The sequence below is a fragment of the Polypterus senegalus genome, chromosome 17 (assembly GCF_016835505.1).
Source record: "Polypterus senegalus isolate Bchr_013 chromosome 17, ASM1683550v1, whole genome shotgun sequence".
Lineage (NCBI taxonomy): Eukaryota > Metazoa > Chordata > Cladistia > Polypteriformes > Polypteridae > Polypterus > Polypterus senegalus.
This window is the reverse complement of record NC_053170.1, coordinates 95,579,763-95,596,087: the sequence shown is the minus strand read 5'-3', so window position 1 is coordinate 95,596,087 and position 16,325 is coordinate 95,579,763. Positions and strand designations below refer to the sequence as shown.

Genomic DNA, 16,325 nt, shown 5'->3' with positions numbered 1-16,325 from the left:
GTTTTTACTGTTTTGCACGTTTTGCATTAGATTAGATTAGATTTAATAAATATGTAATTTTTCAAGCTGAAAATTGCAATGCTTTTTACATGTTTTTACGAGAAAAAAGTGTAACGCTAAGGAGGCTAAATAACGACTGTGCACACATTACATTCCTGTCTGGCACAAGGGGGTCAAATGTAAATTGAGATGATGGGCGCTAACAAGAGCATCGACTCGAAAAGATTCTTGGACGTTTATCAAGGCACAAACATCTACACTTGGCACATCTGCAATATCCACCACTCTGTCTGTGTTTTATACCGAGCCGAACTTTTCTGATATGGATTGTGGGAGTTGTGTCCTGCTGGCAGGGGTTGAAGGCAGAAATCACGAGGAAGACATCCATCCAACACAGGCATTTACAACAGTGATAAAAAAACAAAAAATGAATATCTTGCAGCTGTGGGGTTGTATCTGGATCGTTGCAGCATAGTTAAAGCTCAGATATGCCGCTCTGCGGTGCCCAGAAGGTTGTAACAGTGAGAACATGCAGAACTCGCACAGATAGGAGACTTGGCCTGCACACGACTCCTGGGGCTCTGAGGCAGTAGCACTAATCACAGAACTGCTATGGCACCTACTATATATTTCCCATTCTATTCGTCCGTTTTCCTAACCCACTTATCCTGAGAAAAGCCATGGAGAAGGTGAAGCCTACCCTAGCAAGTGAGAAGCACAAGTGATCTCTGGGCAGGGCACTGGTCCATTTCTGGACAAACACACACAGACACAAACATGAGCCAATTTAGCATCAGCAGATCACTTCAACCACGACGTGTGTTTGGATTGTGGGAGGAAACCGGAGCACCGGGAGAAATGCCACATGGACACTAGGAGAACTGCACACAGGGAGCACCTGGGAAACGAACCCCAGTCTCCTTACTGCAAGGCAGTATATTTGCATTATAAGTCGCCTTGGATAAAGATGTCTTCTACTCTAAATACATAATATCTATCTATCTATCTATCTATCTATCTATCTATCTATCTATCTATCTATCTATCTATCTATCTATCTATCTATCCTGCCTACTATGCTAAAATTAAAGTCTATCTATCTATCTATCTATCTATCTATCTATCTATCTATCTATCTATCTATCTATTATCTCCTATTTTCTTTCTATCCATCTATTCATATAGTATCTATCTATGTATCTTATATAGTGCTTTTCATTTCTATCTACAGTATTTATCTATCTATTATATAGTGCCTTTCATTTCTATCTATCTATTTTATAGTGCCTTTCATTTCTATCTACAGCAGCGTTTCTCAACCTTTACGTATTTACTAACCGAGTTTTCATCAGTTTTAATTGCGCCCCCCTAACGTTTTTTTGAAAGGAGCCCACTAATACCAATTTGTTCTTTTGTAATTAATGATATATCATAGATGCATATTTTATTATACCTACTTAACTTTTATTGACATTTATCTAACTCTATATTTATTTTTCTAGTATTAGAATGTAGTTTAAGTTCATTTGTTTTGGTTGCAATAGATGTATTTTTCATATTTTTGATTCTTGTTTTCCTTTTTCACATCTTTGCGCCCCCCTTTTTGTTACTTCGCACCCCCCTAGGGGGGCCTACCCCACAGTTTAAGAACCACTGATCTACAGTATCTATCTATCCTATATAGTACTTTTCATATCTATGTATCACATAGTGCATTTAATTTCTTTCTAGCTATTTATCCTATAGAGTGCCTTTCATTTCTATCTACAGTATTTATCTATCTATCCTATATAATGTCTTTCATATCTATCTATCTATCCTATACAGTGCATTTCATATCTATCTACAGTATGTATCATATAGTGCCTTGCATATATCTATCCATCTATCCATCCTATATAGTGCCTTGCATATATCTATTTATCTAATCCATCCTATATAGTACCTTTCATATCTATCTATCTATCCTATATAGTACCTTTCATATCTATCTATCTATCCTATATAGTACCTTTCATATCTATCTATCTATCCTATATAGTACCTTTCATATCTATCTATCCATCCTATATAGTGCCTTTCATATATCTATTTATCTAATCCATCCTATATAGTGCCTTCATATCTATCTATCTTATATAGTGCCTTTCTTATATCTATTTATCTAATCCATCCTATATAGTGCCTTTCATATCTATCTATGTATCTTATATAGTGCCTTTCTTATCTGTCTATCTATAATCCATGAACACTGCATTGCTTTTTACCTTTAAATCCCTGAAGGAACAAAGGTGTCCAACAAAGGGATAAAGTGAAATAATGTGGTTGGATGGATTGGGGGGGACTGCACATATAAAGCCAGTAAAGCATCAGAAGTACTTAATGGATTAGTTTAAAACATGACTGCTTGGAATAGAAAGGTTAAACGATGACTGCTAAGTAGAATCAAATAAAGCTCTTAATGGAGCCCCTGTAATTGTATCTTTTATTTATGGATTTGTCTACACCATTTTCCAGATCTCACTTATTGGGCAGTTTTCTTGCCCTTTTAAAATGACAATCTTGATTTGATTTCAGTGTGCATAACAGTTTCTCTTTTAAAACTCTTCCAGTGCCACTCTGCTGATGTTTTGATTGCCTTTATTTTTGATTTATGTCTCATTAAAGAGCCTGCGGTGAAGTTGCTGTGTCATCTGCTTTTCCATTATCTGATATTTGTTTTAATGATGGTGCCTCACGTTTTGTTGTTCCAGACTGACTATTTCCACCTGTTTATCTGCGTGGCAATTATAGTCATCTATGGAGATGATGTCATTGAGCAACAACTTGCCACCGACCAGATGCTGCTTCATTTTAGCAACTTGGCCATGCACATGAATGGGGAGATCGTCCTCAGAAAGGTGAGTGCGGTGGGCCGTGCGCGGTGGGGTTGACGCTGAGCTCTCACTTTGGTGTAACACGGGCTAGCGGACTTGGCTTATTTGACAGGCTGTGGTGTTCCTTCCATACATGTAATTCTTTGTGTTCCACTGCCTGAATTTTGAAAACCCAATTATTTTCGGTGTGTGTGTGTGTGTGAGCAGACCGCCGCGGCGGAGGAGACGCAGAGATAGTGGTGACCTTCATCCCTGCTGTCTGCTCGTCTGTTGATCCCTGACACAGTTCCTGATTAAAAATACTACAGGCCTGCCCTTTGTTTTTTTTTTCTTTTCAACTTCCTGAAGACAATTCAGTGCTTAAAACGAAACCTCAGACGTCTGTAACCTTTGTTCCCTCAAGTCCTCCACCTGATTTTCAGTTTTTCTTGCAATAACAGTCTCGAGATGCCAGGGCGGCACGTTATTCCCTTTTCCAGTAAACCTTATTGACTTGATAACAATCACTTCTGAACCCTCTAAAATCTCTTCTGTTTTTCCTTTTATTTTTTGGTCTGGCGCCTTCAGACTCTCCGCTTCAAGAAACTACCCCCAGATCTGTTCAATGCGTCTCAATGTCTGGCCATATAAGGCGTCGAGGTTTGTGGGACGACTAAGCTGATGAGGACTGAGAGGTTTGAGTTACGAGGAGAAATGAAAGGAGTTGCATCTTTTCAGATTAAGCAACGTTAGACTAAGAGTTGACAGGGCTAAAGATTGTTAAAATCTGTGAAAGGAACCAAGGGATCAGCGGTTCCAGATGGTTACTTTTAAAGTGGTTTCCACGGGAGGACGAGGACACAGTTGGAAATAGTCTTCCCGAAGACGTGAAGGAGGACCAGAGATGAATCGAAACCGTAAGACTAAACCTAATGCACCAAAACCAAATCGTAAACCAGAAATCCGTAGAAACCAGACGATCGAAAAATGAACACGTGTTTTGCTTATTCGAGGTTTTTCTCCCAATCACATTTACCGAAAGACTCTTTGCGCCAGATTCATAGGGTCACGCTGATGACGCAAAAGTGGGATGTCGTGGTACGTAACTTCCATAGGAACTGGGAGACGTGTACCGTTAAATGGGGGTAATAACGGGTCAGTGCCAAATTGTAAAACAAAATAATGTCACGGTACCGTGAATAATTTACCATTCCATTCAGGAACCGTGGAACTGTGAGTATACCAACACAGAAAGGTGCTAGAGCCAAAAGACCGCCATAAAATATTGCATTATAAAATATTTTAAGAGAGAAAAAAAAAATTTCATAGTGCACGATTCACAACAGCTTGTTAAGGTGAAATTTCGTACAAGTGTTAGAAGGTTTTCTGCGCACAGAGAACCAGAAACACGTGGAAAATGCGACCAAGTAGTGCGGTGGAGAGCAGGAGTTTCGGGACTTTCAAATCTCGACTTGATGTCACGTTGACGAACTTCCCATCCCAGCTTTTACAGTTGGAGATCCCACCGCGGCTATCGGTGTGCAGATTTTTGAGATCTGCTCTACACTGTAAAAAATAATGCGTCAAAAGTACTTAAAAAAAATAATAAGGCAACACATTTCAAGCAATATTTTTGAGTAGCTTTAATATACTGCACTATTGAGTCAACTTAATTTATTAATTTACTCAAATTTAACTAAAATAAATGAGTTTGATTAAATATAAGTAGTGGCAAAAATATTTTTATTTTACTCCAATTTTCATTTGAATTACTCAAAAAAATGAGTAATAATGCAACGCTGGGCAGTAATGACTGTATAACAAATAAATGCTAAAATTCCATATATCTTTATTTATTTGAACATACCCAGAGAGTCACAACAACGAAGATATCTTTTCAAAGGTAAACATTTGAAAATTAAATCAAATGTCTGAAGATAATTTTTACTGAATTATGAAGTTTTTTTAAAACTTACACAAAAAGTATCTCTCAATCAAATAATGTCCCTGGAATGAGAGGTAAACGGGAAGGAAACATAGAGAATGAAATCCTGCGGCAGATGCTGCTCCATAGACATAGAATTACTAGACGCCGCATGATCAGCAGCGTCGTACGTCAACGTCGCCGCCATATTGCGAGTGGCACTGCCGTGCAGTGAAGTCATGGATAATGTGCCGCTTGGGAGTTTTACAAACCGCTGTACGCTTCAAACCAGATCCGGGGGATTACATTTCATAGGTAAGGCTGTACAATTGTTTTGGTTATATTTTTCCATTAGAAAATCCCATTTTTATAATCTAAGCACTCAAGGTCACCTTACAATAAAATTAAACAACATTAGTAAAATTAAAACAAGAGAATGATAAATCAAAAAGCAATAATTAGCAAACAAACAAAGATAACTGGCAGTAACAGTGTAGAATTCATAACTGATATGCCAGCTTGAAAAGATAAGTTTTGAGGGCAGTTTTAAAATGTGTCATTGAGTCGAGCAGACGGATATGACAGGGAAGAGAATTCCCGAGTTGAGGAGCACCAGGAGAGACGCTCGAGCTGACGTGTGGTACAGAAAGTCGAGCTGCAGAGGAGGATCTGAGTGAGCGAGAGGAGTGCCAGTCTGGAGGAGATCAGTGAGGTCGTGGAGAGCCTTAAATGTTCAGAGCGGTATTTAGTATTGTATTCTGTAGTTAACAGGGAGCCAGTGAAGTTGAGAGAGAATCGGTGAGATGTGTTCAGTGGATTTAGAACAGCAAGTTATTATCCTGCCAGCAGAATTTTGAAGAAGTTGTAAGCGATGGGTACGTTTTTGTGGAATGCCAGATAGAATAGCATTACAGTAATCTATACGTGAGGTGACTCGGACATTAACTGATGCTTCAGGTCGGTGTTGCATAAGAACAGGACGAAGTCCAGAAATGTTTCAGAGATGGAAGAAGGCAGTTCGAGAAATGTTACTTATATGGGAGGAATTATTGAATAATAATCATAATAATAATAATTATTATTATTATTATAATTATTGTGGTCCATGGTCGGCTTTTCATCCCGGCCAATACCCCCAGGCCGCCAGATGGAACCCTCCCTGCAGTATGGAGGTGTCCCAAAGACCAGCAGGGAGTCATGGACAATGTAGTTTTTATACACAATCCTGCTGGATACCACAGGGGCCACAAGAGGGAGCTGCAGGGAGGACCGAAGAGCCATATGTGCCCTATAACCCGGAAGTGCGTCATAGGAGGAACGATGACAGACGTGACATGCTTCCGGGGTGAAGAAAAGGACTTTTTATCTGACCCGGAAGTGATAAAAAATCACATGGACTGGGGATTAGGAACACTTCCGGGTCAGGGTGTATAAAAGGACTGAGGGAGCTCCCAGACGGCGAGCTGAGCTGGGTGGAAGGGTGGCAAGGCGTCTGGAAGTTGGAGGATTGATTTGTTGTGATTGAATATTGTTTATTATATGAGTATCTGTCACATTATTTAATAATTGCTATTATTAGTGTACTAGCAAAATACCCGCGCTTCGCAGCGGAGAAGTAGTGTGTTAAAGAAGTTATGAAAAAGAAAAGGAAACATTTTAAAAATAACGTCACATGATTGTCAATGTAATTGTTTTGTCACTGTTATGAGTGTTGTTGTCATATATATATATATATATATACTAGCCAACCCGCGGCGTAGCATACGCCGCATAATCAGGCCGCTTTTTAAATGATTTTTAAGCACAGAGGAAAAAATACACATTTGAAAAATCCGTAATTTAATAAACCACCAAGAAAAGTAACATTGCAACAATGCACGCTACGAAGCAACATGCAATTGTCCGTGACTGAAAACCGGAGGTGCGCCTTCTCCTTCAAAGCGAAGGGCGGGGTTGAACGGGCGCCGCTCAGTACGCACTGCCCGCCCCCAACTCCCTACCTGAGTCGCTTTTGTCTGTGTACAGTCCACACGCACCTGTGAGTCACGTTGACTGTTAATTTTCCAAACACCGCCTCAGTCGGTTTCCACATTGACTTTTCATTGTTCTTTGCGGTTCTGGGTGCTTTTCTATATATAATCCACAAAGTCACCCGACCCTTACAAAGGGCAGGAACGTAATCAGTGCGAGCGTATGACCCGCACGTACTGGGAATTTCTCGTTCGTGGGGAACAATTGCAAGCCACGGTCTGCATCACAAATGCGGTTCAACGGCTTACCCACGCCGGGTAGACACACGTTGATCCATTCAGTGTAGCGCCCGTGCAGTACCGGACATACAAGTGCATCACAGACCTGTTAATGCTCAATCTCACGTGGCTGAAAGCCACTTGTCCCTCTAAGAATTTGGACGCCGACCGCTGTTGGGTCGTGTAACTATTTAGCAGGCGGAGTCTCGCTCGTTTTGAAATTAGCATCCAAATCGCTCCACTAAGTAAGAACTGCCATGCACCACCACCCACAGAATCGAGAAAGAGCTGTCAATCCTCTCCTTGTCCGGGCGGGTAAGGTTTCCTATGTTGAGTCAAATGAAGCGAAAGGCTCCACGCCTGGTGGTGCCCTTCCGTCAATTCCTTTATGTTTCAGCTTTGTAACCATACCCCGAACCCAAAGACTTGGGAATGACGCCGGATCGCCTGTTGCGGGCCTGCATTGGTGAATCAGGTGAGACGGTAATGAAACAGAGGCACAGGGCTTATTGGTTTTTAAAGACTGCTTTCTTCATTGGGTTTTAACCAATGCACGGAACGAACCAACACACAATCGTCTGTGCGGTGCACAGGCGCGGAGGGTGGAACGGGAGGAGAGGAGGACGACATCCACTCCGCTCCCTCCATCATGCTAGTCTGCTGATTTCTCGTTCAGTATACACCGCCTGCTGAAGTGCCCACCTCAAACTCGTCACTCGAGACATTGTCGTCTTTGTACAGTGCAGATGCACCTGTGAGGCTAGGGTTGCCACCGTCGTTTAAAATACGGAATCGTCCGTATTTGAGAATGAAATTGCGCGTTCCGTGGTCTTGGCCCCCAAGGGATGTGGCCCCCGCTGCAGTATGCGTCCCTTATTTGTTTGTATTAAAAGTGGTAACCCTACCTGTGACTCACGAAGACTTTTCATTGCTCTGTGCGGTTTTGGCTGCCTTTCTACATATAATCCACCAAGACACCCACCACGGGGTGTGTACAAAGTGCAGGAGCATCTAAGAAGACGCATGTTTGTCGCGGATGCGAATTGCTGTATGTAGCGTGTAAAACAGTTTGCTATGAGCAACAGTTTCGTCAATGACATTTCTCCAAAAAAACCCGACTGACAGAAACAAACAGTTACCTGAAGCAGGAATTTCTATAACATTGAAAGAAGTGTTGTTTCCATGAAATACATTTGAAGCGGTAGCCATGGAGGGCAAAAGAATAGTCAACGTGGCTCACAGCTGGGTTTGGACCGCAGCACAGACCAAAGCGAGTGAGTAGGTGTTTGATGAGCTGTTTGATTTGGCGGGCAGTGGTCTGAGGTGCGTTCCTGAGCACGTGGGAGGAGGGGTAGAGTTTGTGGGCGGGGCTTCATTGTTCCTTTCGCATGGTTTTCATGGTGGACGCGTTGGTGTCGAAACCGAAAAGAATAATGAAAAGTCAACGTGGCTTAGACGTGCATGTGGACTCCTTGCACAGACGAAAGGGGCTAACTGGGTGGTCGGTGAGTTTTTGCGTCAGGGCACATGGGTAGGCAGTGTGAATGCGTTGAGAGCGAGGGTAGACCGGGCCAGTGAAAAGGAGTGTTGGTGGGCAGGAAAACGTCTTCTGTGTTCCTGCAGGAGCATCTAAGAAGACGCATGTTTGTCGCGGATGCGTAATTGCTGTATGTAGTGTAAAACAGTTTGCTATGGTGCAAGCGGTCATGCGTTGTAACCGAAAACTCGTAGACTGCTTACTTCATTGTGTTTTAATCTCCGTTGTAAAGGAATGTTTTAAGGATCCCATGGGATACCCCTCGCAAACCGTTTCACATGCTGCATATGGCGATTCACCTCCGCGAGAAACACGCCTCTATGAACAGTCAACGTAGCTCGGAGGTGCATGACATGAACATGGCATTAACCAGACCTGCACCGCATGTGGCCTCCACGACAGACGAATATAAATGACGCCACTTTTTCTGTGTCCTCGCGCTGACTTCGTGGGCGTGGCCCTGCGAGTTGTCGTCATATCCAATGGTTATGGAGTTGGTGGGCGTGGCTCCTTCCTGCGTGCGCCATAGGTGTCTCACTTGTCGGCGGCTTAGTGAATCCCCGCCCCTTCCGGCGTGCTTTTCATGGTTGTCTTGCATTAGTGAATTATATATATATATATATATATATATACACACACACACACACATATAAACATATATACATATACACATATCTACACATACACATATCTATATATATATATATCTATAAATAAACATATATATATACACATACATACACACACACATACCTGTATATATATATATATATATATATATACACACACACATATATATATATATATATATATATATATATATATATATATACATATCCACATATATATATACACATACATACATACATATATATCTACATATAAATATATATACTGTATATAACAAAATCCCCGCGCTTCACAGCGACGAAGAACTGCTTTTAAATTTTTATTAAGAAGAAAAGAAAACCTTTTTAAACTGAGGGAAAATATCCCAATAACTATCTGTTAAGGATCTCTTTGTATCGCACGTTGTCAGTTCAGCAGTCCGGTTGTAATATGACCAAGCTGTGCACTGAGCTTACTTTTGAGAATGCAACGTATAGTTTTGTCCAGGAGGAAAGCAATGTTGCCTCAAATCAATGGCAACCTTTTGTAGTGTCTGTCCCTGAGACTTCTTAATTGTCATCGCGAAGCTGAGCCTTACTGGAAATTGGAGGCATTTGAATTGAAATGGGAGATCAGAGGGTATAACGGTGATGCCAGGAATACATTCAGAGTGTGGCGCTCTGCTGTTTTTTTGTGTAGCTGCCTTCACACGGTTTCTCCGCTGCTTTATAAACAAACGTCATATAAGGCCATCATTTCTCCTTGCTTCGCGGTTCTGTACTGTTTTATTGTTCGTTTATTACGATTCTTATAGTTATTGTGTAGCTATTCGAGACTTACTTTACTGTTCAGGTACCCATTTCCTTTATTTAATCCTCGGCTTGCACGTTATTTTTTGTTCATTTATTACGATTATAGATATTTATTGATTCCCTTCTTTAGCTGACTGCCTTCTCATATAAGACGCTCCGCTGGTTTTTTGTGAAGCAGCCTTTACACAGCCTCTCCGCTGTTTTATAAACGAACGACACATAAAGCCATCACCTTGTCAATTGTGTAATGCGTTTTATGAACAGGTTTGATGCATGGAAGTGATCACTCGTACTGCGTTCAGTCAGTTCACGTGAGCTGCTCTCTTGTGTGATGTTGCCATGTCCACGGCTTCATTTAATGTTAGCTAAGACCCGGCACTTAAAAGTTTCTTGCTACAGCAATTTGAACTCCGTTACAAAGTGATCCAAAGTCTTGTTTATACCTTCGTGTCTTCTCATTAAACTTGTATCTTGCGAATAAAGTTTGCGGCGTTTTTCTTTAGCGCTCTTTGGGAGCTCTTCCTTCTTTTCTACGTTCTGCGGTCACAGTCAGTTCACGTGATTACGTGGGAGGCGTGATGATGGCACACGCAGCTCCGCCCCCCACGGCCATCGAGCTAACGTCCATTACAGTATATGGAGAAAAATAAGTTCCAGTTATGACCATTATGCGTACAATTTCGAAATGAAACCTGCCCAACCTTTGTAAGAAAGCTGTAAGGAATGAGCCTGACAAATTTCAGCCTTCTACCTACACGGGAAGTTGGAAAATTAGTGATGAGTCAGTGAGTGAGTGAGTGAGTGAGGGCTTTGCCTTTTATTAGTATAGATAAATGGATATAAATAATTGCATGTAAACGATTTGCCAAAATCTGTTTTATGTAAATGATACTGTTTTAAACGTTATTGTTTTTCACCAGAAAACCCGGTTTCCACGTCTACCTGTATTAGTTTAAATGGCACTTTTGCCACTCGCGATATGGCGGACATGCTGACGTATCGTGTCAACTGGACAACACAGTGAATGCGCCGTCTACCTATATATGTCTATGTGCCGCTCTTCAAACACTTCCCGCATTTACGCCAGCATATCCGCTTAAATGAATGGCCGCCTTTTCCACTACTTTTCAGTATGCGATAGCAAAAAATCCTGCAATAAAATACGACATAGGAAATCACAACAGTTTTTTTTTTTTTTTGCATTACTAAATAAATCACGGTGTAAAAAATTAACCAGAATATACATGACCTATGCAGAACATGAATCAAATAAGAGGTCAAATAACGTCTTATTATGTTGTTTACAGGCCGTAGTTTAGGACAAACGCCATATCGTTCTCAAACTTATCTCAAAGTGTCATTTTTCTTTTTCTGTGTAAAACAGTAGTTTTAAACGATAAAAAAAAAAAATGAACATACATAACTATTTTGATTTTGTAAGCAAACCAACAAGGTAGGTTGTTAAAAAGGTGCTAACTTGCTCGCCATGTTTCCCACATGAAGGGAAAGGTTTTGTGAAAACAACAACTGCTTACGTCTGTAACTGTACGAAATGAAATACTAGTTATTCATTACAGAATTAATAGGCTTTATACTTACACATTCATAGTAAAACAGCTCTTATTATGGATAATAAGTTACAGCTGAACGTGCTGCTGTAAAGACCAAGAAATCGATGTGAGAGGACGTGCAGTGTCATTAAATTTAACTTAACTTAAATGTGTTCAGTTCACAGTATGGTTTTTTTTACTGAACATAAGTTATAACAAAATGTTTACATTTAAAGAAAAATAATAAGTTAACATTATTCTTACAGTCATATGAAAAGTTTGAGAATCCCTCGTAATTCTTTGGATTTTTGTTTCTCATTGGCTGAGCTTTCAAAGTAGCAACTTCCTTTTAATATTCGACATGCCTTATGGACACAGTAGGATTTCAGCAGTGACATTAAGTTTATTGGATTAACAGAAAATATGCAATACGCATCATAACAAAATTAGACAGGTGCATAAATGTGGGCACCCCAACAGAGATATGACATCAACACTTAGTTGAGCCTCCTTTTGCCAATCTAACAGCCTCTCGACGCTGTCCTCCTATAGCCTGTGATGAGTGTCTGGACTCTGATGGAGGTATTTCTGACCATTCTTCATACAAAATCTCTCCAGTTCAGTTCAATTTGATGGACAGCCTGCTTCAAATCATCCCACAGATTTTAGATGATATTCAAGTCAGGAGACTGTGACGGCCATTCCAGAGCATTGTACTTCTCCCTCTGCATGAATGCCTTTGTAGATTTTGAACTGTGTTTTGGGTCATTGTCTTGTTGGAATATCCAACCCCTGCTTAAGTAACTTCAACTTTCTGACTGATGCTTGAACATTATCCTGAAGAATTTGTTGATATTGGGTTGGATTCATGCGACCCTCAACTTTAACAAGGGCCCAGTCCCTGAACTGGCCACACAGCCCCACAGCATGATGGGACCTCCACCAAATTTGACAGTAGGCTTCAGGTGTTTTTCTTGGAATGCGGTGTTCTTCTTCTGCAATGCAAAGCACTTTTTGTTTTGAGCAAATAACTCAATTTTTGTTTCATCAGTCCAAAGCATTTTGTCTGGCTTGTCTAAATGAGCATTTGATACAACAAGTGACTCTGTTTGTGACGCGAGTGCAGAAAGGGCTTCTTTCTCATCACCCTGCCATACTGATGTTCTTTGTGCAAATTGTGCTGAATTGTAGAACGATGTACTGATACACCATCTGCCGTGAGATGTTCTTGCAGGTCTTTGGAGGTGATCTGTGGGTTGTCTGTAACTATTCTCATAATCCTGCCTCTGCATATGCCACTCCTGTATTTGTCTTGGCCTGCCAGACCTGGGTTGGCACTGGCGAAGTCCACGTGACAGTCATCATCAAGTCCTTCCATAAGAACCCTGAATACAATGAGGACTGATCATTTATGTTAGGTCGAATGCCTAGAGGGGGCTGGGTGGTCTTGTGGCATTGGAACGGTTGCAGATTTTATTTTTTTTCTCCAACTTTTTTTTTTTTTTTGTCCTCCCTGGCCATCGGACCTTACTTTTATTCTATGTTATTTAGTGTTCTCTGATTTGAATTCTTACTTTGTCTTTTTTCTCTTTCTTCATCATGTAAAATGTGCTATGTAAATAAATGTTGTTGTTGTTTAACAGCAACTGTGCCTGTGGCCTTCCATTTCCTGATTCCATCCCTTACAGTTGAAGCTGACAGTTTAAACCTCTGAGATGTCTTTTTGTCGCCTTCCCCTAAACCAGGAGACTCAACAATCTTTGTTTTCAGATCTTCTGAGAGTTGCTTTGAGGATCCCATGCTGTCTGTCACTCTTCAGAGGAGAGTCAAAGGGAAGGACGCACAACTTGCACTTGACCACCTTACATACCTTTTACAACTCATGATTGGACGCTCCTGTCTGTGAAGTTCAAGGATTAATGAGCTCATCCAACCAAGTAATCAGCACTGAGCAGTGACGGGCATTCAAATCAGCACAATGACAAGGGGACCCAGATTTTTGCACAGCCAGTTTTTCACATTTGATTTCATTTCATACAACTAAATACTGTATCACTAAAAATCTTTGTTCGGAAAACACCGCAGTGCTCAGATGTTCCTAGGAAATGAAAGACACACCACTGGTATCTTTTCTGTTGAAAGGAGAGTCAATTATTATGCAGGCTGAGCGGGATTCCCAAACTTTTTCATATGACTGTAATTTTTTTATTGAATTAGAGTTAAATAATCAATAAAAAGCGTAAAATACATTTTTATTGATTAAAGTAATGATTATTTTGCATATAATTAGCTATTTTTTGTTATTATTTTTCACACATGCAGGATATATTTTTAACAGTGTAGATAACGTGTCCAGACTCCAACTCGCCGCACTTCATTTGCCTGTTGGGATGCTTTTATTTTTGCAGCTATGAACTCTTCCATGTTTCTTCTTAATTTGCACTTCCTTTTTTTTGTTATCTGTTGCAGGCAAGAAGTTTGCTTTACCAGTTTCGCCTTTTTCCCAGGATACCCTGCAGTCTCCACGACTTGTGCAAGCTGTGCGGCCCGGGGATGTGGGATAGCCGCTACATCCCGGCTGTGGAGTGCTCTGGGAACCACCCTGAATTGGAGAGCTGCCCGTACGGGGGAACCATTGAGCAAACCTCCCAGAAGCAAGCCAATGAGGGAAAACGGGGGTCCAAAACACGCGATATCTTTAACTTTCGAAAGTAGCTTAAACATTTGGGCACCGCGATCCCAACCTTTAAAATCTGGAATATTCTTCCTGAATGTTTTGAGTTTAAAAAAAAAAAAGAAAACCAAAGGTCATATGGAGAGACTGAAAGCTTTTCATTCCACCACAGTGCTTTTTATTCGAGCAGAACAGGACGCGGGCTCGTGATTCCGAGAAGAGAGAGGCTTACGGTAAACCCCACGTTCTCAGGTTTGGCAAGAATGGAGACGCATGAAGAGCAACTTTGATGGAGTGAGGATCGGAAAAAACGTCACTACTCAAAGGGAGATGGTGCAAGGAAAAGTCATGTCACGTCACGTCACGGCCACGTGCTTCACTTTTGATCGTTGTGTAACATTCAGCAAAGCTTCTTTGAAAGCGTTGGGCCATCGAGAACACGATATTCCTGTTTCTGCTGGCAGTTACACCTAATTATTTGCTTGTTTGGCCTGCAATTGTGTTGAGTGAACACAAACACTTTCTTCAATGAAAAGGGTCCTGGAATGACTTTTTCTCGTGTAAGTAATAAACAGGGATGGTTACGACTTTCGTAATAAGTAACGGGCAAAAACGTGTCGCCTTCGCCACACTACTGTGCATCAGGGGACACCGGCTGAAAGGTGCGTCCTGTTTGGTCGAGTCGGAACCCGACTTGTATAGTCCACAGGTTTTACCTGCTGTGTTAATAAATTACGAAAAAACCGGGGAACAAGGGGGGAAAAGTGCACTGGGGGATATTGTTCTGTACTGACATCGGTGTGTCCTCTTTATTATTATTATTATTATTATTTTTTTCAACGATTCATTTTTATTTTTTCTCGACAGAGCGTACTTGGCTTAAGGAAATCAAGGGTAATATTATCAGGAAAACTTGCACAAGCTTTTAAAGGTTACTGCTTGGTCATTTTGAGTTATGATTTTGTATTTCATGTGGTTTTTTACTTTCGATGAAGTAAACTTTAAATACGCAATAGACTGTCCCCTTCTGTACGAGCAAATCCGGTGTCCTCGCTGGACGCTTCTCAGTTTGGAGACAGGAATTCTTCATTTAGCTTTGGCATCCACATCAGAAGGAAGGGACGCGTAAAAAAACAAGAAGCACAGAGCAACTGGCTTTAGACCTTTATGTTGTGCAATAAAAATAAATAAATGTGATATGAAGGAAAGAATCCAAAGGGCTGGATTCCAAGGGAAGTAAATGAAGCAACGGTAAATATTCAATCAAACTTTGTAGGATGAAATAATTTGCAAAAAATATATATATATATTCAGGGAAACACAAATAGGATGTGAAGGTAGAGGATTCTGCTGAAATTGTATTCAATAAAATCTCACAATTTTAGCCTTTTGTATCTCACGTTGTAATATTTTATGTCGTCGACCCAAAAGTGAATGAATGAATGAGTGAGAGAACTCCTGTAAATACACAATTGAGAAAATGAAAGCATTTTAATTTGGGGAAGACTGCAAAAGGTCCTCAAGTGACTTTTAATACACTCAGGGTGGACTTGGTATGCCAGCAAAGAACAAAAATGAGTCAAGAAAAGCTGCGGGGGCTCCTTCATACTTACAGGAATGCGCCATTATAGCGCCTCACTCGGACTGCCCTCTCGTCTTGAGTCACATCCCAAGTCTTGTCTTGCTACTTGCAAAACGTGGGTGGGTTTAAAGGGGTTGGCATTGCTTTTTTAGAATATTTCTATGTCTCTTCAGATTCTGTAAAAGTTAAATTTCAAAGTTAAATGATAAACTACCAGATAAATTAGATATGAAAGGCACTGTATGATTGATGGACATTGAGCTCACTGGATTCTCAGCTGACACCTGCCAGAAGGAGCTATCAGATACAGCCACTTAAAAGCACTGGGTGGTCCAGTGAACTGGTTCATCCCGCTCACCCTCTTGACTGGCCTCACCTTTAGATTGTACACTGCAGGCCAGTTAAAAACAATGGAGGTCATCTGCCAAGTCTATGTGAGTGTGGTCTGACTGTCGATGATCCAGGAGTAAATGGCTGAAAGAAATGTCAGGGCTGAATGGCACAGATTTAAAAGGATGACACCTGAAATGCCA

General features: G+C 40.9%; 1 protein-coding gene across 1 annotated transcript in view; it reads left to right on the top strand.

Annotated features, from left to right (window-relative positions):
- The window catches only part of tbc1d16 (TBC1 domain family, member 16), a 162,124-nt gene extending 146,530 nt beyond the window's left edge, over positions 1-15,594 (top strand). Inside the window, exons 11-12 of the mRNA XM_039740410.1 lie at positions 2,754-2,900; positions 14,006-15,594. Coding sequence (XP_039596344.1) covers positions 2,754-2,900; positions 14,006-14,251 — 393 coding nt within the window. The 3' untranslated portion in view covers positions 14,252-15,594. The remainder of the gene's footprint in view (positions 1-2,753; positions 2,901-14,005) is intronic.
- Positions 15,595-16,325: the final 731 nt, after the last annotated feature.